The sequence below is a fragment of the Labeo rohita genome, chromosome 1 (genome assembly GCF_022985175.1).
Source record: "Labeo rohita strain BAU-BD-2019 chromosome 1, IGBB_LRoh.1.0, whole genome shotgun sequence".
Taxonomy (NCBI): Eukaryota; Metazoa; Chordata; class Actinopteri; order Cypriniformes; family Cyprinidae; genus Labeo; species Labeo rohita.
In genome coordinates this window covers 22,258,858-22,282,717 of record NC_066869.1, presented here as the reverse complement: position 1 = coordinate 22,282,717, position 23,860 = coordinate 22,258,858, and the positions used below count along the sequence as shown (strand labels likewise).

General features: G+C 36.4%; 2 protein-coding genes across 6 annotated transcripts; one reads left to right on the top strand and one right to left on the bottom strand.

The window, feature by feature from the left end:
* Positions 1–1,069: 1,069 nt before the first annotated feature.
* LOC127166910 (prostaglandin D2 receptor 2) lies at positions 1,070–7,354 on the bottom strand. 2 transcript variants are annotated; one of them, XM_051112611.1, is made up of 4 exons: positions 7,179–7,349; positions 5,815–5,847; positions 5,450–5,738; positions 1,070–2,687 (listed from the first exon to the last, which is right to left on the bottom strand). In XM_051112611.1, exons 3-4 carry the CDS (start codon positions 5,514–5,516, stop codon positions 1,417–1,419), a joined length of 1,338 nt encoding a protein of 445 aa, XP_050968568.1. In that variant the 5' UTR covers positions 5,517–5,738; positions 5,815–5,847; positions 7,179–7,349; the 3' UTR covers positions 1,070–1,416. The 2 variants fall into 2 exon arrangements, with proteins under 2 accessions (XP_050968568.1, XP_050968577.1); XM_051112620.1 differs by lacking the exons at positions 5,450–5,738; positions 5,815–5,847 and having other exon boundaries at positions 7,179–7,354.
* vwa11 (von Willebrand factor A domain containing 11) lies at positions 4,978–23,689 on the top strand. 4 transcript variants are annotated; one of them, XM_051112331.1, is made up of 18 exons: positions 5,125–5,173; positions 7,299–7,382; positions 11,352–11,537; positions 11,660–11,938; positions 12,079–12,172; positions 12,511–12,639; positions 13,674–13,860; positions 14,381–14,550; positions 15,251–15,363; positions 18,466–18,582; positions 18,671–18,844; positions 18,959–19,091; positions 19,312–19,461; positions 19,630–19,722; positions 19,810–20,078; positions 20,952–21,085; positions 21,194–21,353; positions 22,807–23,689. In XM_051112331.1, exons 3-18 carry the CDS (start codon positions 11,352–11,354, stop codon positions 23,191–23,193), a joined length of 2,775 nt encoding a protein of 924 aa, XP_050968288.1. In that variant the 5' UTR covers positions 5,125–5,173; positions 7,299–7,382; the 3' UTR covers positions 23,194–23,689. The 4 variants fall into 4 exon arrangements, with proteins under 4 accessions (XP_050968307.1, XP_050968288.1, XP_050968298.1 ...); XM_051112350.1 differs by lacking the exon at positions 7,299–7,382 and having other exon boundaries at positions 4,978–5,173; XM_051112341.1 differs by lacking the exon at positions 5,125–5,173 and having other exon boundaries at positions 7,318–7,362.
* The last annotated feature ends 171 nt before the right edge of the window (positions 23,690–23,860 follow it).

Genomic DNA, 23,860 nt, shown 5'->3' with positions numbered 1-23,860 from the left:
GGGCATCAGTGAGCGTTTGAACCGTAATAGTTGCATATGAGTCCCTCAGTTGTCCTCAGTGTGAAAAGATGGATCTCAGAATCATACAGTCATTGCTGGAAAGGGTTCAGATACACAAAAATGCTGAAAAACCAAAGAATGTGTGGGACCTGAAGATTTTTTCTGATTATGCGATTAATACATATTATTTACAGTAGAAAGGCAATACTGTTTCATGCAATGAAAGTGAATGGTAACCACAGCCATCAAGCAAGATTTTAAGTGATTATTAACTTAAATTACAGTCTGTTCTTCGCAATCATATGACTTCATAAGACAAAATATAGCTCAGAATAAAATCATATCTACTTTTTTATATCATATTTTTTGGTTTACCTTTGACCGTTGTATCATATAGATTTGTATTCTATTGTTTTCTAGTAGAAGAAGCTTTTAGACAAATATTAATGTTTTCAGTCTCTTTTTGGCTAATCTATATGTTGTATGAAACTGCGGGTTTCTATACCTTTGCCAGTGAATGTTTTTAGTAATGTTATCTGTGTGTGGCATCCGTTAAAATAAGCAGTAATTTGTGTACATATCATCTCAGCAAAAATCTTGCATTGAAATGCTTTTATTTCCAGCGTGTAAATATTTGTATTAACATAAAAAGTTATAAGATATAAAAGACTTAACATGCTTTGCAGGGATTTGACGAACAGAAGTGGAATAATGAGTAACTAATCACAGTGAGTATGCTTTAAGTACCTTTAAGTACTGCAGTGCATGTCAGCTTGCAAATTCTTGAACACATCTTGGGGGAACATGGTTGCATCCTGACACTTTACCACTGTATGGATTATGGCATGTTCACATAGGTGATCAGGGACCCTGGGCATCTTATTCATGGCATTTTTAGAGTCTTAATTGTCTACCGACTGTAAACTGTCAGTGTTACTGTTTTACAGTTGCATGTGCAATCATTTTTTATGGTTCACTGAATAAACAGTAAAAACATTAAACATGTTAAAGTTTATTTGAATTTTACAAAATTATCTTTAAAATACAGCATTTTGAATAATGAGTGTTCTTTTTTGCTGTTGTTGTTGAGTTATATATATATGTAGTCAGGAATCTGAACAATGTCAGAGAACAGAGATAGGAATATGGGTCATGTTGATTTGCATGTGTTTGAGGGGCTTTTGTTTTCAGTTCATTCGTGTTTACCAGTGGCAAGGGCATACTCTCTTTAATATTCCCAAAATCACAACAACCTCAGAGGTAATCCAGCATGACCATGGCTTAAATCAAACCCAGTGTAGCAAAGATATGCAGAAAAGATAAAGGCTTATAAGGCCATCCCATGATTGTGACCTCTTGTTTGTAGTCAGAAACATTGTTTGTTAGTACCAAAATATGTTATTCCACGACATAAAGTCACATTTTGTCATCTCTCTTTCCTTCATTGATGGGACTGCTTTTAAAGTCAGAGATTGATGTACCCTGTGAAATGCGCCGGATGCGGCTGACACTGGGAGAGCTTGGTGAAGAGAGAAACAATGAATTTTTCCTGATACTTTGTGTAACCCGTACTAAGGGTCCAGCTTCCTCCACCAGCCCCTCGAAAACTGCTTCCAAACTTTGTCGGATTCGAGTGGAGAAGTTTGGACAGCTAAAAGTGTAGATAATCGGGTTCAACACAGGGTTCAGGAAGGAGAACGTTGTCGCGACAGGTAAGGACACCTCCACAAGATTCACGATGTCTGTCTTGTACTGAGCCGTCACCTCCAGCAAGCAGAAGACGTGGTAGGGCACCCAGCAGAGTATGAAGGTTGCGATCACCGAGACGACCATCTTCATGAAACTTTGTGAGTGTTGAGTGGTGTTTTTTTCACGTGATAAAGACAAGCTGCGGAAGAATTTTGAGGATTTCGGTTTGCTGGCACCCAGCCGTCTACTCTCAAGCCTCTTCCTGCGAGCTCGCAGGTGTAGAACAATGATAGTGTAACTGATGGCGATGATGACCAGCGGTACAACAAATGCCAGCAAGATTTTAGACACTGCTGTTGCTGCCTGACGTACCTTACAGTCTGTGTGCAGTGTGCCTGAGGAGGAATAGAGTGCAAAATTGTGATAGCAGAGTTTGCGGCGATCCTGCTTTTCCACGACGGAACGAAATATGAAATACGGAAACACGTTAACCGCTGCCCAGGCCCATCCTAGACCACAAATCTTCCATGCTGCCGACACATTGCGGTGGTTCTGAGTCCAAACGGGTTTAGTCACTAACAAACAACGGTCCAGTGATATCACAGCCAGTAGGAAGGCAGAAACAAACATGTTGAGGAAAAAAATGGAGGCCTGTGCGGCACACAGTGCGCCACCCAACTCCCAGCTGTGGTTCATCGATAGGTAATGAGTGAAAAGTGGCAGGGTGAGCGTGGTTAGGAAGTCCGACAGTGCCAGATTGAGGACCCATACTGCAGTTACCGTCTTGCGTCGAAGACGGAAACCAAGAACCCACAGCACCAGTGCGTTTTCCAGGATGCCAAGAGCAGATACCACACCATGGATGCTCACCACTGCCAAGTTTACACCTTTGTCTTTGTTTAAGGTATTATTGATCATTGTCTGCAGAAGAGGGCAGTAGTGGTCTGAGAGGGATGATGGACTGTGGGTGGAATTAGGAGGGAATGAAGAAGTCATTGCTGTCACACACAAAAAAAAGAGAGAAAAAATATTAATATATTTAATTACAGCCTTCTACAATGAAGCATAAGTCTGTAAAACATTTATGTGCTTTTGAAATGTGTGTGTACCTGGTATTCCCTACGTTATGGGGACCAAATGTCCCCGCAAGAATATAATACCAGTAAATTTGGACCTTGGCAGACATTTTTTGGTCCCCATGAGGAAATTGCACAGAAGTTTTTTGAAAATCTAAAAATGCAGAAAGTTTTCTGTGAGGGGTAGGTTTAGGGGTAGGGTTAAGGTAAGGGGATAGAAAAGTTTTTACAGTAAACGAAACTAATATGCATAATATGAAATGTGTGTGCATTTTCTCATCTATAAGATCTTCCACCAGGTGTTTTATTGCATACACTCCAGGGTTGGAAATTAACAAGGGCTTGTGGCAAAATGTCACCAAAATGAACAAGAATGATTAATAAATTCAAGTTAAAATGAATCAGTTCAGTTAAAAATGTACTGCTCAGTTAAAAAATGTATCTGCTCAGTTAAAAATGTACTACGTCTGTCCCGATTAAAATGGAATGTGAAAATAAAATGAAAAGTGTAAATTCCTGGAATTGCATTCAGATTCGCTCACACTGCATCAGACTGCTTTTACACACTGTTTTGTGAGGCATTGAGTCTTATAACCAATCAAACGCGTTTCTGTTGAACCTAGGAATGCATTGGCCAATCAGAGATGCTTAGATTAGTCAGCGTTGAAAATGCGCCACGGAGCTGTGTCGAGTGCGCACGTTCGCAAATTCCCTCATTGTGAACAACACAGTACGGATAAGATGTAAATAAAAGATTAAAATTTTGCATAACTTGCGCTACAATAGACTAATTTAATGAACTGACATGTTTGTCTGTGAAGCCAGAATGTGACATGGTCTAAACGCAGACACTGAAACAAAGATGTTTTATATTGTTTTCTATATCGATATTAATGTTCATTATTACAATATAATCTACAATAATGATTTTTGTCATAACATTGCAACCCCATGAGCTCCCTTTTTTTTTTTTTTACATGTATCATTTAGATGTAACATTTTAAAAAATTGACAACAATTAATTGGGTAAATCTAAAAGTATTTGACATTAAACACAAGATAGTGTGGTGATTATAATAATACATTGATTCTAAACATTGTTGTCACAAATGTAAAAAACGCCCCTGGAAATCAGTTCCAGGAGGCAAATATTGCCCTAATGGAAAAGTTCATTTCTGACCCTGATACTTTCATGGTTATGGACTTTATGGTTATGGACTTTCTTTGTTTCTTTCTATTTCTGTTTTCCTGCCTTAGTTTCATTGACCTAGTTTCCCAGGCTGTCCTGATTACTTCATTCTGTTCACCTGTGCTCCTGCTATTAAGTCATTGGTCCTTATCTTTTGGTATAGGTACTATCCGTTTCTGTTCACTCCCAGGTGGTTATTGATGTTGATTTCTATGTAGCGTGTTGGATTACCCATTCTCCTGTGGATTTATATTAAAAGCCTTTTAATTTTTCTTCTTGTTGTGCACTTTATATCATGCCTATGTGAGTGTTACAGAATAACCAAAGCCTGCGACGACTGACGAGCCACCACCAAAAAAAAAAAAAAAAAAAAACAGAACTGAGAATCGCCTCTGAGCCAGAGCTTCATCAATCGTCTGACCAAGTGTGTGAGCCCATGTTGTGCTGAATTCTGATCCCTGTCAGAATATTACCCCCTAGTATTGGTAGCTGTAGGGTTTTATAGATTTATATAAAAAGCGTCTTGGATGATTCTTCTTAAAGGTTTACATGTACATATTTGTACCTAAAATGTACATGTCGGTACATAAAAGTTACAAAAGTGTACAACAACATCCTGTGTTCTCTACATGTTATAGGGTGGATAGATAGAAGCTACTGCTCACCAAAAAAAAAAAAACTGATTAAACTTTTGAACGCATGATGAAGCATGGTTGTGCAAGCATCATATCATGCTTCTCGTTAGCTGGGGCTGGGGCAGTAGTCAAAACAGAAGCAATGGAAAATGCCAAATACCAAAACATTTTGTTACAAAACTTACAGGCATCCATTAAAAATCTGAAGATAAAGAGCGATTTCAGCTGCAATTATGCCAGTCTTCAGTGTCACATGATCTATCAGAAATCATTTTAATATGCTGACTAAATATCTTTCAACAGAAGATTTAAAAAAAAGAGGAAGGAAGAGGGAGAAATGTGGAAACACACAAACAGGATGCTGTGGTAATTAGTAATGACTCTCAAATTGGCTTTGAGGTTAAGCAAACTCTATCAACTTAACTGAATTTACAGTAATACTGTAATGAACCGTCTTAGTCTCTTAACTCTGTTAGCCTGTCTATGAGCTTTCTGTTCTGTTGCTGCTGTTTTGGCTTAGTTTTGTCTGGTGAGAAACATTACAACGCTTGCATCCAATACCTTCACAACAGTATCATTCCGAGGTATGTTTAAAGTTTGTGTTTAGGCATGTGCATGGATGACTAAATAAGTGTTTTAAGTAACAGCAATTATAGTATCACATTACGTTGCTAGCAGGCAGACCAAGTCTTGCCAAAATATTGTGAAATTCACTCAATCTTAACCAGAGTTAACCATCAAGTTCACACATTCTCTTTTGAAAACTTAGCAATCCTATCTAGCTAACAATGTCTTTAAAAAACAAATTTAGATTTATTGGTATCACAGTGTGTTAAAAAAGGAACATATCTCACACTTACAGAACAATTGGTGTTTTAGTAGAAATGATGACTGCGCTGTGTCTACCATTCGCCTATCCTGCATCATTCATTCATGTCAGAGTTGTCAGTTATTATTCCTCAGGAAAATCTTGGTGTTGATGTAAACCTGCTATAGTTTCATTCAGGAGTGGTAATGGATCTCATTTTTCCTTGAAAAAAGTATCTTACAATGGGGCACTTCAGCATGTCAGTGCCTGCCCCAGAATGTCTTTCCAACAACAACAATTACTTAGAAACACGGAAAGGGTTGTGTGAAAAGGGACGGAGCCTTGGAAAAAAAAAAAAAAGGAAAATTAGCAATCTGGTTCATGAGAATTATAATGCAATGCGGGTATTTTTTTTACCTAAGACTTAAGGATTGGTCCAGAAGAAACCTCCTGAAATAGAACAATTGATGGCAAGTTTAATGTGTAATATTTTAGCACACAAATGGACAAAATAGGTTTTGTTTATGACATACAGTAAGGTTCAAAAATTTTAAACCTCTATAGTGCGTTTTCATTATGATTCTGTTTTGCATCAGTTTTTGTAATTTAATATTTTTCTGTTACAAATTGTATTTGACAGCAGCGCTCAAACTGCAGGCATGCTGCCTACAATTTTATGTAAAACCTGATCTGTTCTCCAGCATGATTTGAGAATGTCACAGATAGCATCTTGTGCTTCACTGAAAACAGTTTACTTAGTGCGGAATCTGTCATCCTCATGTTATTGCAAACCTGATTGACTTTATTTATTCACTGGAGCAAACAAGGTGAATTCTTTGATGAGTAGATGGCTACTTGTTTCAAGTATTATTTTAGTGATCCATGTCTGAGGCCAAACAATATAGCTTTTCTGAGGAACAGACCAAAAATAGTCATCATTCACTAATAACCTTAACGATCAGACTGATGATTAGTTACATTACTTTAAAGTGATTGACATTTTAATAGGGTAACTTGTAGGGTGACCACCTGGCAATGGGGCTGTTGCGGGACTTAGTTGTGATTTTACGGGACAATGCGGGACATGTGTGAGACTGATACATTTTCTACTGTTATGCTATGTAAATACTGATTGCATCCGTTGTCATATGCGCTGATCTGTGTTTCTGTGCGTGCACACTCAAACGAGAGAAAGCGTCTTTTTTATGGGAGTGAAGAGAATCCACCTGCGAGAGATTTGTGCTTGCGCGTTTTAATGCATTACAATAATGTTGCAGAGATTTGTCGTTAAAACAACGCCATAGAAACAAACTATTAAAATAAGAGGAAAGTCTCGTCTGAAAGCTGCATCGATTTTATTTTTTTAAATTGATTAAAATGAATGGAAAATATCCTGTTTTTCCTTGTGCGCTCCATTTTTCTTCAGTGGTTCTGGATCACTTGATGGGGTCCGCAAATCCTTTGTGCAGAAACTATGCCGCAAAAAGAATAAATAAAGAGCTTTCTTTAAAAGGCAAAAGAACGCATGGACGTTTTCTTAACGTTTAAAACCAACAGACTGATGAAAATGCGGGACATTTTCTCAATATGCGACATGCGGGACAAGGGGTGAAAATGCTGTGCGGCACAACGCAAAGTGGGACGGGTGGTCACCCTAGTAACTTGTAATCTGTATCAATGTTAAATAAGCTTTTCCGGTTGACTCTTCTGGCTTTAATTCGGCCACTGTTGTCTGTAGTCCCTCTGAAAGCAGCATCTGGATAGACTAAACCGATACATACCTTTTGTGAAGTTCACTGTGCTCCCACATCATCTTCTCTAATCGATATTTAGCTGTCCCTCAGTTTCTTTCTTCTGTGAACTCTCCTTTCCCTTAGCCTTTTTTTATATTTCTCTTTTAGGTGCTTTTAAAGGTCTCGTACATCATTTTCTGCCGTAGTTTTGGAGAGACGGGGTGTGTCACAGGTGAAAAATAGAAGAAAACAGTAGGTGAAAGTGGGATCTTTGTGTCTTTCTGTCATATGACAGTTCAGCTATTCATAATTATGTTTTTGTCTCGCAGCTGTTCAGAATGTTTGTGCTTTTTAAACGTATGAATAGTGCTGAACAATACATATGAATTGTTTTGTTAGATATTTGAGGCCAAAGGGCAACCAAATAAATAAACCAAATAAATAAATAAATGAGAAGACACATCGGAAAGTTTGACAAAATACAGACAAAATAATCACCACGGTAAATTTCCAATTTTTTAATGTGTGAAAATCACATCACATTGCTGTATGGATTGTATTGGCTTCTTTTTGGCTGGCATCCTTGGTTCTTCTCATTTAAATTCACTGAGGAACATGTTTATTTTTACTGTCATATTATCAGTGAATAAGACCGAAAGAAAAAGCTGTGAGCTGTGATTGATAATTGGGCATTGTACTATTTGTTTATGTGTAAAACATTTTTTAATGAGGGAAAATTTACTTAGTAATGGAATAGAATCATACAAGAATAAATATTGATGAAATGATTATCTAACGATAATCACAATAATCTGTGATATAGTCAAAGTAACATTCACCAGTTTCCTTATTGCATCCTGGTGAGACAATGTACACATCTTATTTAACCTGTAATGCAATACAGTCAATAATAAATGACTAAACTTTCAGGGGCCTCAGCATTCGAGAACAGGTGTGGTCTTATTGCGGAATGTGACTTTTGTTTCCAAAGATTATAATAAACTGGGTCGGGGCACACAGTCATAAAGTAAATTAAAATGAAGCAATGTCGAATTTTTATATGCATGGTCAAAGGTGGTTCTGACCCAATGAAAACTCATCTGACACGCTACGGACTGGAAACTTCACTCATTTGTATTACTGCTGTAGTAGTATCAAAACAATTTCTATGTTATTTCACATTTTATGTAGGTTAGGAATGATTAGTAGGTTTGTGTGTGTGAGACGTGACAATATTTAAAGGCAGCCATGTCTTAATAATGTAATTCCTCAATTGGGGTTAATCATTTGCTGACTTCTGATTGCATGACAACTTCTGAGCAGACATTAGTGAGATAAGACATTATGTATATATACCTGTAACCAGAGACTAACAACGATCCACAATTAAGAGGAGATACAAGAGGAACAGAAGATTATTGAAAACAGATAGAATGTAAGAAGGTCTACATTATATATTATATTATATTATATTATATTATATTATATTATATTATATTATATATGTGTGTGTGTGTGTATGTATGTATGTATGTATATATATATATATATATATATATGACAGATACATGGGATTTACTTGAGTTTTTATGTTTATATATTTTTTATACTTGTTTACATATTTATATTTTTAATGCATTAATAATATTTTAACCTAATTTCCCTCAATTCTCCCCAAAGATTTTGATTTCTACCTTTTTTTCACTTAATGTCTGGTTTAGTTCATTTTTATGCATGAATATTATTATATTATATTATATTATATTATTTAAATATATTATTATTTATTATTATTAGATTAGGATTCATTACACATGACTGAACAATTGTTAATGAAGAATTATAATGAAGTTATGAGTAAAATATTTGGGGTTTAAAACAACATATTGTAATGCGGTCACGATTTCAAAGAGTAGGGTGAATTCATATTGTCATATTTTGATTTTCTGAACTATCCGATGCACATAATATAACAGTTATATAGTTATATTATCTCAAACTGACTGTCAAAGTGCAAAATTGCTACAAACGTTTTTAACTTAAACCGGATACGGAGAAGTCATAAAATAAGTAGGTTAAACTCACAGCACATGCGGAATTTAGCTGACTAGCCAACTAGATCGCAATTTTATTTTCTGTTCGATTAGTGTTCTTACAAACTGTGGGGGACAGATTAGCCTATATTATTATTTCAGTTTAAAACAGACATTTTATATAGAGTGCAATAAGCACAGGCAAGTGACTCATGAGAACACAAAGCGGAATGGAGCTTTTGGTCGCGCTACACCGTTGCTGGGAAAAGCAGCTGAGCTACTGTCACGCTACTGAAAATGTAGTAAGGTTAGTACGTCGCTACTTGTAGCTAGCTACTCCCCAACACTGCAAAAGTGACGCTAAAGACATTTATAATGTTGCAATAGATTTCTATTTCAGATAAAAGTTTAATAACATTTGTGATATAATGTTCTTCTGAACTTTCCATTCATTACAGAAACCTAAAAAATTCTACTTAGCTGTTTTCAACATAATAATAATAAATGTTATGTTAAATGTTAAATGTAATCAGAATATTAGAATGATTTCTAAAGGATCACGTGACACTGAAGACTGGAGTAATGATGCTGAAAGTTCAGCTTTGAAATAACTTTAAAATATATTCAAATAGAAAACGGTTATTTTAAATAGTTTACTGCTGTACTTTGGATCAAATAAATGCAGGTTTGGTGAGCAGAAGAGACTTCTTTAAAAACATTACAAATCTTACTGTTCAAAAACTTTTGACTGGTAGTGTAAATATTTTCAGGGTTACACTTTACAATACAGTTCCATCATTAGTGAGTAACTATAACAATGACTAATGCTCTGTTAACATTCTAGTAACTACTATTGACTATTGACAGACAAGTAATTAATAGTGCTCAGTTGAAAGTGGTAGTCCACTATTAGCTAATCAGTAACTACTTTTTTTTCGTAGCTCCCAAAGAAGTACACAAAGAAGAAGTACACACAGAAAGAAGTCTTATTTTCTTAATTTACCGCCAAAGAAGTACACACAGAAAAAAATGGTGCTTCAGCGGTTCTTCAGCGGTTCTTTGGTGTGATTGTGGTGCTATATAGCACCGTTAGTGTATAAAGAACCGGTCAAGCCCCTGTCTGGTTCTTCAGCGGTTCTTCAGTGGTTCTTTGGGGTCGTTAAGGTGCTATATAGCACCACTGCCATACAAAGAACCTGTTAAGCCTCTGAATTTGACAAAGGTGCCATATAGCACCTTTTAAAATAGGTGCTATATAGCACTAAAAGTGGTTCCCCTATGATTACGAGCCAAAGAACCACTTTTAGTGCTATATAGCACCATTTGTTTGTTCATAATTAATGTGAGTGATGCAAAATGTATAATTAATTCTTAACTAAAGATCATGGTAACCCATTAGTAATAACTGGGGTATTAACAAATACTTCAGAAGGAATTACTAATTGTTTGGAATCGTATTCCAAAGTGAAGATCATGATAACTCTGTAGTAATGACTGAAATCATTGTAAGCTATTGAGGTATATGTAAGGTTTTGGATAGTAATGACTCAAGTGTTACTACATCTTTTTAAAGGAACTACTAATTATTTGGATCCATATTTTAAAGTGAAGATCATGGTAACCCACTAGTAACGACTCAAGTGTTACCAAAGCCATCGGAAGTATGACTATCCAGAACCTTACAAAAACCTCAATAGTTTTTAATGGCTTTAGTCATTACTAAGGAGTTATCATGATCTTCACTTTAGAATACGGATTCAAATAATTAGTAATTCCTTCTGAAGTATTTGGTAATACCCCAGTTATTGCTAGTGGGTTACTATGATCTTCACTTTAGAATTAATTATACATTTTGCATCATTCACATTATGAACATGTATATAGTTGTTCTTAGTAGTTCTCTGGGAGATATGAAAAAATAGTAGTTACTGACTAGTTAATAGTGAACTACTATGTTCAACTGAGTGCTATGACATACTCATTCATTAATCAGAGTTTCTTGTTAGTTAATAGTAGTTACTAGAATGTTAATAGCGCATTAGTTATTTGTTCCTGTGTAGTTATTCATTAATGATGGAACTGTATTCTAAATTGTTACCATTTTCAGATATCTTTAACTAAACATCACAGGTGTTTTCTGCACAGGCCAGCTTTAATAAAAAGAAAATTTTTTGTCATTTTGATTCAGATGATCATGAAGTCATCAGTGCCCGCCGTGGCCCTGATCGCACTAGTGATGTCCGGGGCGCAGGCATTTGTTTCAGTTGGTATTGGAAACACTCATGTGACCATTACTGGCAGTGCTGTAATGGCAAAGATCTATGAGGTGTGTGAAGCAGTGGCTGAAACAGAAGGAAGAGATTTCAAACCAACGGTGAGTGGATGTACAAATAGATGCATAAAAAAGCACTACCATAAAAGTTGTGCAATTCTTTGACTGAAAAAATAGCCATTTTTCAAACATATGACATCATTTAATTTTCTACTTTAACACAGGGCTCATCAGCAGAGGAGGTACTGCGGGCGTGTTTGGGCACGGCCACAGGTGAGGTTTCAGGCGGCAAGTTCCATACGGCACTAAATCAGATCTACATGCAGAATGGCTTTGTGGACCGGGACTTCATGAGCAGTGCACCACACCACTTCAACAATGAGGCCTTTAATGAGGGACGCAACCTTATCATTCAGGGGATTGCTGCTATTAAAGCAAACGTCCGCACTGACAACCTTCAGTCTGCCCGAGAAACACTGGGACGAGTGTGTCACACGCTGCAGGTCAGAGAGAGCATAAGCATATTGCTTCAGAATTGCTCAAGACTCATGAATTATTTGTTGACACATTTGCCTATTGAAAAACCATTCAAATTAAGAACATACTCAATCTAAATACATAATGTACTTCTATTTTTTTCCAGGACTTTTACAGCCACAGTAACTGGGTTGAATTAGGTAACAAAAGTCCATATGCCAACCTCATCAGACCAGATCTTAACATTGAGAAGATTGCAGGTACATAAAGCCACTGGGTGTGATTTATGAGAGAGACTCATATGTGGGAAAAAAAGAGATTGCACCATTTTTTAGTGTTGACATGTCCAATGTTCATCTGTAATAGCTCGTAATAATCGATGTTTCTAATGAAAACTAGAGATAAGTGAACCGATGACTTGGTTCATAACTGATAACAGGTTACATCCGGGAGTACATATTACATTGAATGAGATTAATCTTTTGACTCTTCTTAAATAGTAAATAAGTAGACTGAGTGGATGTTTGTGATTTGCATGTGCGTTTTAACCAATGCATACTGCTTTAAATAAATGGCATGTGTATGTGTTAATGTGCAGACATTACAATGCCAACATGCAGTGACTGCGCCAGTGGTACCTGTCCAAACCAGCTGCTTCCTGCAATTCTCAGTGGGAAGTACCTCACTTCTGGATATATGGGCTTGTTCTCAAGTGACAAACCTCAAGGTGAACAGACATACATAGGCTTATACCAACAGACACGCATGGGCACACATAATGGGTTTTGCAAAACCAAGTAATTGGTTGAAAACACAAATCAGACTCAAATGACCAAGTTTTGGTGTTCAGTTCTAGACCGTGGGGACTTAAACTGTTGATGGATGTTGTGAGGTTGTGGCTCAGCTTATTTCCTGACACATCTTGCACATTTCCCTTCTAAAATTACACAATAACACAGTGCATTTGTCACTGTGTTCATGGGATGAGAAGGTGTTTATGATTAAGCAATGTCCAAGTTTACCAAAGAGAATTGACAGCAGTTAAACAGTAAAAGCAGAGCTAAAACATCTAGTAGTTCACAGCTTAGCAGTGTAAGCAGAAAAAAAAGCTAGTTCAAAATGCTTTTGGCATACAACACAATAAGGTATCTGATTTATTCCATTTCATCACTTGTCATCTAAGATGTTCATGTCTTTCTTTCTTCAGTCGTAAAGAAATTGTTTCTTGAGAAAAACATTTCAGGAATGTTCTCCATATAGTGGATTTTTATAGTGCCTTGGAGTTCGAATTTCCAAAATTCAGTTGAAAAGCAGCTTCAAAGGGCTCTAAATGATTCCAGTCTGTGTAATCTGGGTCAGTACAGTTAGGGTATATCGAAAAACTTCCATCTCATTTTCTCCTCCAAATTCAAAATCGTCCTACATCTCTGTTTTACCTTTTTTGTAAAGGGTGTTTGACCCTCCTTGCACGTTCACTTTGTAAACACTGGGTTGGTACTTCTGTAGAAATGTAGGGCAATTTTGAAGTTAGCGGAGAAAATGAGAAGGGAGTTTTACGACATACCCTAACTGTCATGAACTGGAATACACAAAGTTCACATGCACATTGCACAGCTAGACAAGAGGTTATAAAAAGTATATAAATTGTACAAACGGGAGTAAACAAATGTTTAAAACTAGAAAGTAGATTTGGAGAGTAAATATATTTTGAAGTTTAAAAACTTCATTAACTATTATTTGTCATTTATATGTGCGTAAAAGGTAAATGTAGCCATGGTGGAGAGACTGATCTCAGCAGTACCCAGAATCCTCGAGGTGGGATCAATAAAGATGAGCATCAATCTCATAATGCTGGTCTACACAACAGTGCTGTGAACCTGGCCTCTGAAGCCACGCTGAATCTGCTGGAGGACATCCGTGGAGCTGTTGGAAACAAGGATTACCTTCGGTATGGGGATAGATTACTTATGTATCTTAAGACAAAATTCCTTAAATCTTCACTTGCAAAGCTGAGAGTTGTTCTCTTAACAACCTGTTCTCTACACTACCCTTCAAGTGTTTTTTTTAAAGCAGAAAGGATGCATTAGATTGATCAAATGTGATCAAAAGACATTTATTATGGTACAAGTATATTTCTGTTTTAAATAAATGCTGTTCTTTTTCCTATCAAAGAATCCTGAAACAAATGCATCACGGTTTGCACAACTATTTTCAACTGTGATAGCAAGAAATGTTTCTTGAACATCAATTTAGCATATTAGAATGATTTCTGAAGGGTCATGTGACACCGAAGACTGGAGTAATGATTTAAAAAACTTAGCTTTGTCATCATGAAATTAGTAAATAGTAAAATTACTGTAGACCTATTTTTGATCAAATAAATGCAGCCTTGCTGAGCAGAAGAGACATCAAAAGATTTTAAGATCCATTAACCAAAATAATTATCTCTATTTTTCCTCCTCCATCAGACTGATGGGTATCGCGCGATCTGCAGTGCTGGCTTTTGTGATTGACACCACAGGCAGTATGTCAGACGACATTGCAGAGGCCAAGAGACTCGCCTTCAGTATCATTGACAGTAAGAAAGGAACTCAAGATGAACCGTCTGAATATATTCTGGTGCCATTTAATGATCCAGGTGAGTGCAAACAAAGATTTCTATTAAGTACTGAAATACATAGCGCATAGAAACATTTAGTTAAACAAAAATCAGTTTGAATTACACTGACGTGTTTTTACTTCATTCTATTCATTATTTAAAGCAATTTATAATGGGTTTATTTATTGCCAACATTTATTCATCATTTTGAGTTTGTTGTTGTCTGTAACAAAAAACTCATGCAATGCAATTTGACCAAAATGAGGTATCGTAGAATGTATCCACCTTATTTTTGCCGTAAGAGTGGGTGCGGCCATTTGTAAAGTTTATGGGTCAAGCTTCTGTTCTTATCTTCATCCAGCTATTTTTAGCTGCACAAAACAGCTTGTTTTGCTGCTTGATAGTGCAAATAGGTGTGTCCTACCACATTATTTTAATGTATTATCTTATTTATGAACACACTGTTTTTTTGTAGTGCAAACAGTTTTACCGATGGGATTAGCAGAGTTATTTTTCTCGTTATTTCTCTATAGTGGCTAATGAACCGGAAGTCTCACCCATAAGCTTACTTCCGCATTGAAGAAAAAGGTGGATATAATAGAAAATAATGAAGCCTTTGTGCCTATGGTGGCTTTGTAGCCAGCTCATTAGGATTTGCAACAGAGCAATTGTGTACTTTTTAATACAAATCTAAATTACTTACAGATATAATTTGTATACATTCTGCATGAATTTGTAGCATTCGGGCCACTAATAAGAACCACAGACCCAGATGTGATGAAGACAGAGATCTCCAAGCTCACAGCTTCAGGAGGAGGCGATACCCCAGAAATGTGCCTGTCGGCTCTTCAGGTATTGTGTTGTGTGGCCTTTCACCCAGTCATCTCAAGCATCATATGTAAATAGCTACCACAGTAGTTTTCAGTTCAGTGTTTCCCACACTCTATTTGTAGTGGCATTTCCCCAGGGGAATTTACTGGAATTTATAACTTTATAACTAAATATCAATATTTGATACTTTAAAGGATTAGTTCACTTCCATAATAAAAACTTCCTGATAATTTACTCACCTCCTTGTCATCCAAGATGTTCGTGTCTTTCTTTGATCAATCGAAAAGAAATTAAGGCTTTTAAGGAAAACATTCCAGGATTTTTCTTCATATAGTGAACCTCAATGGGGACCAACAGGTTGAAGGTCCAAACTGCAGTTTCAATGCAGCTTCAAAGGTTTTATCTAGTGAAACAACCAGTCATTTTCTAAAAAAAAAAAAATAATAATAATACAAATGTATGTACTTATTAACCACAAATGCTCATCTTACACTAGCTATGCAATGTGCGTTTGACTTTCTTTGCATGTTCGCTTTGCAAACACTGGATTGGTACTTCCCCCTACGTCACGCGTGACCTTTCTGATGTAACTATGTAGTGTGTGAAGTCAAGCTAGTACAAGACTAGCATTTGTGGTTAAAAAGTATATACATTTTTTGTTTTTAGAAAATGACAGTCATGTGATGTATGTATGTAATATAGTAATATAGGGGGCAGCCGTGGTCTAATGGTTAGGGAGTTCGAGTCCCAGGTCCAATACCATGACTGAGTCCCTTGAGCAAGGCACCGAACCCCCAACTGCTCCCCGGGTGCTGCAACGATAGCAATATTGCTGCCCACTGCCCTGGGTGTGTGTGTGTGTGCGTGTTTGTTCACTACTTACTATTGATGCCTCACAGATGTAATAGAACGTTCCGGGAAATTCCTAAAAAGGACAGAGGCATCCAGCTATCACTGTAGCTCAGTAAAAAGAAGATAGAAATGCTGTAACAGACCGAACATAAAGATAATAAAGACATGGCAATATAAGAATAAAGTCTGTTGCCAGTAAGTTACTGTAATTAAGATCTACAGTAGCAAAATGTATTTAATTTACAGTTGCAAACTGTACTGTTTTACAATACATTACTATAAAAAATCCAATTAATCAGTATACTAATGTAATTCATTCATTTTAATATAGATTTTATTAAATTTTATCATTTTTATATTGAATTCATTTTATTTTTACGTAATTACTGCCATTTGATTAAAACAGACACAGTAATTACAAATATATAAAATTCTTTATTTAAAACATTGCATGTATAACAGTTAATAACTGTAGAAATTACAGAAGAAACAGTGTATAAAATAATGATTCTCTACTAAGGTAAAAAGCCAAGTCAGATCACAAAAGGAAGTTATCTTAGAGTGAGCACAATGTCATAGAGAAGAAAGTTAGAATGCATATTGAGAAACATCCCCATGTTTTAATTTGTTTGTTGTGGTGTGAGAGATGTGCTGAGTGAGCCATACAATGCATCAGTAGAGAGTTTTCACGACGCATCATCAATCGGCCATATTGGTGGCACTAAATGTAAACAAAGCCACTGAACTGAACGAAGCTTGCATGTTTTGCTGATTATTGCTTCTGAAAATGGGCAGTTATTGTCATGTTTTGGGCTGTACCAGGAACAACATTTGGAGTACTATAGACTGCCAAAAGTTATGACAAATCAAGGAGAAAAGTGCAAAAACCTGAAGAACAAAAGGTGTTTGTGCTTGGCCAAAATAAACCAGGATTTCCAGGGCAAGAATCTTGACAACATTCGTGTTTGTTCATATCATTCCTGGTCACCCTGGTGAAAAAAACAGCATATGCTGGTAGGTATGTTTTGATTCTGGGATGCTGGTTAGGTATGTTTTGATGCTGGTTTAAGCTTGTCCTTTGCTGGTTTATGCTGGTCCATGCTGGTCCTTGACATCAGCATGACCAGCATAACCCAGCAAAGGACCAGCTTAAACCAGCATATGCTGTTTTTTTGCACCAGGGCAGGTAAGTCAAATAATAGGCTAATATCTTAATACTGCACCTACGCACCTACCAACTTTACTTTGTCAAAACATTGCGCCCTTTCCTGCTTACTGTTTTCTTCTTTATATGATTTAGTAGCTTCCACATGTTTTTTCTATGATTTAGACAGCATAAATTAGCAGAACAACATATTCAGTAGTACATTAACCGTTCAGTCCATGCTGTTTACATCCGAGTATCGCCAATATGGTTGCGTATAAGGGTAACTGACCAAATGTTGACACAATAAGTGCCAACTCTCTATTCACCTCTAAGTAAGATTTTACACATTTTAAATAATGAAATATAAAATTTAAATTCTATTTGTGGGGGTCAATGCTGATATTGTGGCAGCACGCCACAAATAAATCAATGTACACTACCGTTCAAAAGTTTGGGGTCAGTAAGACTTGTAATAGTCTTTAAAGAAGTCTCTTATGCTCATCAAGGCTGCATTTATTTGATTAAAAATATAGAAAAAAAACAGTAATATTGCAAAATGTTTTTACAATATAAAATAATGTTTTTTATTTTAACATACTTTAAAATAGAATTTATTCCTGTGATGAAATGCTGAATTTTTATCAGCTGTTACTCCAGTCTTAAGTGTCACATGATCCTTCAGAAATCATTCTAATATGCGGATTTATTATTAGAATGATCAATGTTGGATAATATCAGCAGTTGTGCTGCCAAATATTTTTTGGAACCTGTGATTTTTTTTTTTTTCAGGATTCTTTCATGAATAACAAGTTTAAAAAGTACAGTGTTTATTCAAAATATAAATATTTTATAACAATGTAAATTATTTATTATTAACTTTTAATAAACTTTTAATTATTAACTTAATACATCCTTGGTGAATAAAAGTATTAATTTCTTAAAAAAAAAAGAAACTAAAAATGTACTGACCCCAAACTTTTGAGAGGTAGTGTATGGGAAACACTGCAGATAGAACTAAGAAATATTCAGTTACTGAATATTACAGATAATACAAGGAGTCTGTTTTATTGACCCATGCACTCTACAAGGTTCCTCTCCTTTCTAACATTCTGTTTCTCCCACAGCTGGCCCTGACAGGAGCTCCTTCCTCCTCATTTATATATGTGTTCACGGATGCTCCACCTAAGGATAAATACCTGGAGAAAACCATCACCGCCCTTATTCGCAGCACCAAGTCTACGGTAAAACTGTCTATCCTTGCGGTCCTTGCCATCAAAATTTTCCTTCCATCAGTTTCTCACTTTTCCATCTCTCGCCCTTCCTTTTCAGGTATCTTACTTAATAACATCGTTCAGGAGGAGGAAAAGGGCACTGAAGGCATCATCAGAGTTTCAGATATATTATGACACGGCTTTGGCCTCTGGCGGTCAAGCCATTGAGGTCTCCAAGTCCAGCATCTCTCAAGCCACTGATATCATTGTTGACACATCTACATCAGCCCTGGTATGATCAGCATCGTATGGTCATCTTAAAAATGTATCTATCTCACTATCTCAACAGCATTTGTGTTATGTCTTTAATTTTTGCGAATGTTTGCACGCTCTCTTCATCTGTCAGGTGACAATTCTTCAGTGCTCCCGGAATCCAGGACGTGTAGAAAATTTCCCTTTCCTCCTGGATGAGTCTGTGTCCAACACTACCATCTACATCACAGGAAGTAGCCTCACATTCAACCTGCGCAGCCCCACAGGTAAATTCAGAGGCACTTTTAATTAAACTAACTAAACTAACAAAAATAAGATTAGTTTTTGTAACCACAATACATTTTCATGACTCAAAAATGAATTGTTGTTGATATTGATTTAAGTTATTGTAATGAAATAAAAAAAGTAAATCTGTAATAACCCCAATGGGAATTGTTTGTATTATATTGTGCTCAGATTCAGTAATAAAATGTCATTTGCCTCCAGGTGTGACTCAATCCAACACTGTTGAAGACGGACCTCTGGGAACAATTCAGAAAGTGGGAAACCTGCAACGGATCCAATTAAACGGAACTGAGATGGGCCTGTGGCACATTGAGATGACAACAACTAATGCCTACACCATAAAAGTGATGGGTGAGCCATCATGTACTTATTTGATAAACAAATGCAAAGCCAAACACTGAAGTTTTTACCATCCTGTCATGAGGAGAATACAGCATAATCTATATTTATTCTTTACTCTTAAAGTGTTAAGAGGACTTTCTAATGTAGACGGTATGCAAAATGGTTTGTGTTTTACAGGACAGAGTGCGACTACATTCATCTACGAATTTGTGGAGGAATTCAAAGGACCCCATCCTGGAATTGCTCCCATTGATGGCCGGCCGTCTGCAGGTTTAAACCACCGTCCTGTTTAACTACTAAACAATTCTTATTGAATGATTTGAATGGAAGTATACAGATTTTTTGTGCTTTATTTAGGCTCACCGGCTAAGCTGCTGCTAACGTTGAGTGGAGAGAAAGGTCCAGAGACTCTGGAGCTGCAGGAGGTTGCTCTCATGGAGGTGTCTGGGGTCAAAGTGTCTAATGGAACCGTTGAGAAAATGGGTGGTGGAGATTACCTGGTTACTGTGAAAGAAGTGCCACAGGGAGAGTTTGTGGTACTGCTGAAGGGAAAAGACAAGACCTTCAACAGCCTGTTCCAGAGGCAGACCACCACACAGATGTCTCAGTCCAAAGTCACCATCAAGGTACAAACTGGATTCTTGGTGCATTTCTTCTTTTTAAAACTTAGCAAGACCAAAAGGTAGGTACATTATATTTAAACTCAGTTTAAGGAACTAACCGGCATGGTTTGTCCTAGAGAACCAGTTTCCCCCTTCACTGTAAAAAATAAAAAACAATTTGTTGAGTCAGCTTAAAATAATTTGTTACCCAACTGCCTTAAAATTTTAAGTTGTCAGCTAAAATAAGTTTAGTCAACTTGAAATGTTAAGTTGTACTAAGTAACAACTTAGATATTTGTGTTTGCTAAACTTAACAGATGGGTAAGTAACCCAGCTGCCTTACAATTTTAAGTTGATTCAAATGAAATATCTAAGTTATCACTTGGTATAATTTAACATTTCAAGTTGAATAAACCTTTTTTGAGTTGACTGAACTTAAAATTTTAGGGCAGCCAGGTTACAAATTATTTTAAGTTGACTCAACAAATTGTTTTTTACAGTGTTGGGCCATTTTCCTAGTTGCATTTGCAGCAGCTAGCAGCAATTATTTATTTAATCACTATTAAATGTGGACTGTTATTGATGAATAATTGTTTATGAAAACATTCGTTTCACACAGAAATTTGTGTGTACGCACGGTTAGTGAATGAGACCCATTGTCTTTAAACATATTTACAGAACAGATAATGTAATGCTCAATATGTGTGGACTGTATTATTAAGCCTTGTGCTGTTACCTTAGCAACATGCTAACATAAACATCTGTTGAAATTAATTGCGGGTCAAATCTCTTGTGTGACAGTCAGTCACTTGTAAGGTCCATGACCATTACACTTCCTCTAGAGGACAGTAAGCAGCTCGGTAGTTGTATAAACAGTTGTTTTCTCTTCATCTACAGGCAATAGCAGACAGCTCCATGCTGCCAGGAGAAGAATTCAAACTCAATTTTACTGTTACAACCAACGGAACCGGTGGTACCTACACAATTAATGCAAGGAATGACAAAGACATCCCTATGACACATCCAGCAAGGTAATTTCTATGACACATCCAACAAATCACTCAGTAATGACTTATTCAGCTTTCCCGATCAAAAACAAAACTGAAAAGTGCTAAATTTCTGTTTCTGTGTCATCACAGTCTCAGTCTCACGAGTGGCGGCAGTGCTCAGGGGACGGTGTCTCTCACTCCACCTGCTAATACGGTCTCAGGCACGGATGTTACGCTAACCATTGAGGCAGAAGCCCCTGGAGGAAGTGATTCAAACTATGCTGTCCTTCGCCTTTCTGTTCTCTCCAAGGTAACATCAGATGGTTTCAGACATACAGATAAGGCATTCTGCAGTTGTGAAATTTCAGTGGAAAAAAATGTGGGCTTAGAAAAGGAAATGGAATGAGGGATATTTATATCCCAGCATCAGGGCTGCACGATAAATCTAAATGAAATCGCAATCGCGATTAGGCGGAAGCCCCGATTTTAAACTTCCAAAATGTTGTTTAAATGTGGCTTCAAACGATTCCCAAATGTGGTTGTAAATGATCCCAGCCAAGGAAGAAGGGTCTGTTTTTGTTCCGATTCATGACAGTTAGGGTGTGTCGAAAAACTCCCATCTCATGTTCTCCATCAACTTCAAAATCGCCCTATATCGCTGTTTTACCTTTTTTGTTTGGGTGTTTGATCCTCTTTGCATGTTCACTTTGGAAAGACTGGGTCGGTACTTCTGCAGCGATGTATTCTGAAATGATTTTAGAAGTTGAGGCAGAAAATATGATCAGTTTTTCGACATACCCTAACTGTCTTGAGTCAGAATACACACAGTTCAGGCAGAGCAGGACAAGACGATCGTTTGAGATCAAAAAGTATTTAAATTGTATTTTTTTTAATGAAAATAACCAATTGTTTTGCTAGATAAGACCCTTTTTCCTCGGCTGGGATCGTTTACAACCGCATTTGGGATTGTTTGAAGACGCATTTAAACTGCATTTTGGAAGTTCAAAATCAGGGCACCATAGCAGTCCATTACATGGACTTCGATTTCATAATTGCGCAATAATATCATCTACGGATTTTTTGTGTAACCTATTAGCAAACTACGGCTCTGTGTAGTAAATGCTGCTCCATCTGAAAGCAGGTGATGGAGATTTACTGCTGATTACAGAACCGGCTTTACTTACAAAATGCACATGGAAATCACATTAATCGTGCAGCCCTACCCAGCATAAAAAAATAGACAGTTTAAATCTCTAAATGATTTTTATTGCAGCCAATTACTTCTTAACGCAAAACAAACTGTGGTTGACTCAAGTTTAATATATACTTCCATTGAAAAGTTTGGGGTCAGTATGATTTTTATTTTTATTTTTTTTATTTAGCAAGGATGCATTAAATTGATCAAAAGTGGTAGTAAATACCTTTGCTGAATTTCTTTTTCTATGAAACTAAATGTAAAATAGTTTTCACAAAATTATTAAGCGATGCAACTGTTTTCAACATAATAATAATTCTAAATGTTCATTGAGCAGCCTATTAGAATGATTTCTGAAGGACCATGTGACACTGAAGACTGGAGTAATGATGCTGAAAGTTTAGCTTTGCATCACAGGAATAATTTACTGTTTAAAATATATTTAAATAGAAAATTGTTATTTTAAATTGTAAAATATTATCGTTTTTACTATCATTTTAAATATATATATGCCACTTTATTCATTACTAAGCTATTGTTTTAACTCATCCTTTACTGTTCCATCCAGGTTACCGACTTTACACCTCCAAAATGTGAAATTGTCAGTGTAAAGGGTACTTGCTACTCCTCCTCTTGCGGCTCATCAAACTGGGAAATGTCTGTCAGCATCACAGACCGTAATGGTACAGGCATCGAGAGCATTTCCATCCAGCAAGGCGGTGGAAACTTTAACCAGAGCACAGCGGAAGGCGATGAAACCATGGTGATGGGTCTGTATGAGGCCTCATGTTGTTCAACTTCTGTGACTTTGTCTGCAGTTGACAAGGTAGGGAACGTGGGCAGGTGCAGTTATACCATGAAGTCCAGCGCAGGAGCTCGCCTCATCAGCATGTCTCTCCCTCTGTGGGCATCTCTGCTTTTATATTGTTTTCTACGTGATGCCTTCTCTCTGTAATGAAATGGAGTTCATCCAGCCAAATACACAGTCATCCCATCCTCCTTTTTCTCATCCCATTATTTTATAAAAAAGTATTCTTAGAGCTATGAAGGTGTATAAAGCAAAGCTTTTCATCCCAAACTTTCTATAATTGGTATTTCCAGATATGCAGGACTACCGATGAAGAACTACGCTGCTTTTACAGACCCTACAAACCTAAAAGATTGATTAGACTTTTAGAAACATAATTCAGGATTCACAGAAGTCTTTTTTATCAACATAAATGTAATTCAGCAGTTATGATTGTTATTTTTGTTTTACACTAATTTAGTGAATTATTTGGATGATCAATATAAATGAATGTTGCAAAAATGTAAAAATGTTTTCTAATCTACAATATTACTTTGTTCTGCCCAAATATAGAATTTTTTTATTTCAGTATATTTTATGTAACATAAAAGGTCTCATATATTTTGGATATCAATAAAAAAATTAAAATGATTTTACAAATGTCTGCAATGATTTCTAAATAAACCTATTATAGACTTATGGACAATGACTATGTAGTTATACTACATAAAGAATTATTGTCATTCATCATAATCACTAGGTCAAGGTCACTACCTTTTATTGTTTTGTGTTTGAATTTAAAAATGTGGTACATGTTGTGTCATAAATGTCATCT

Excerpts from the sequence above, each read along its gene's own strand:
- LOC127166910 (XM_051112611.1), bottom strand. The coding sequence starts at position 5,516 with ATGATGCAGGATAGGCGAATGGTAGACACAGCGCAGTCATCATTTCTA. Across the intron at positions 2,688-5,449 it reads ACTAAAACACCAATTGTTCT|CAATGACTTCTTCATTCCCT; the intron begins GTAAGTGTGAGA and ends TGTGTGTGACAG.
- vwa11 (XM_051112350.1), top strand. The coding sequence starts at position 11,352 with ATGATCATGAAGTCATCAGTGCCCGCCGTGGCCCTGATCGCACTAGTG. Across the intron at positions 11,538-11,659 it reads GAAGAGATTTCAAACCAACG|GGCTCATCAGCAGAGGAGGT; the intron begins GTGAGTGGATGT and ends ACTTTAACACAG. Across the intron at positions 14,551-15,250 it reads GGTGCCATTTAATGATCCAG|CATTCGGGCCACTAATAAGA; the intron begins GTGAGTGCAAAC and ends ATGAATTTGTAG.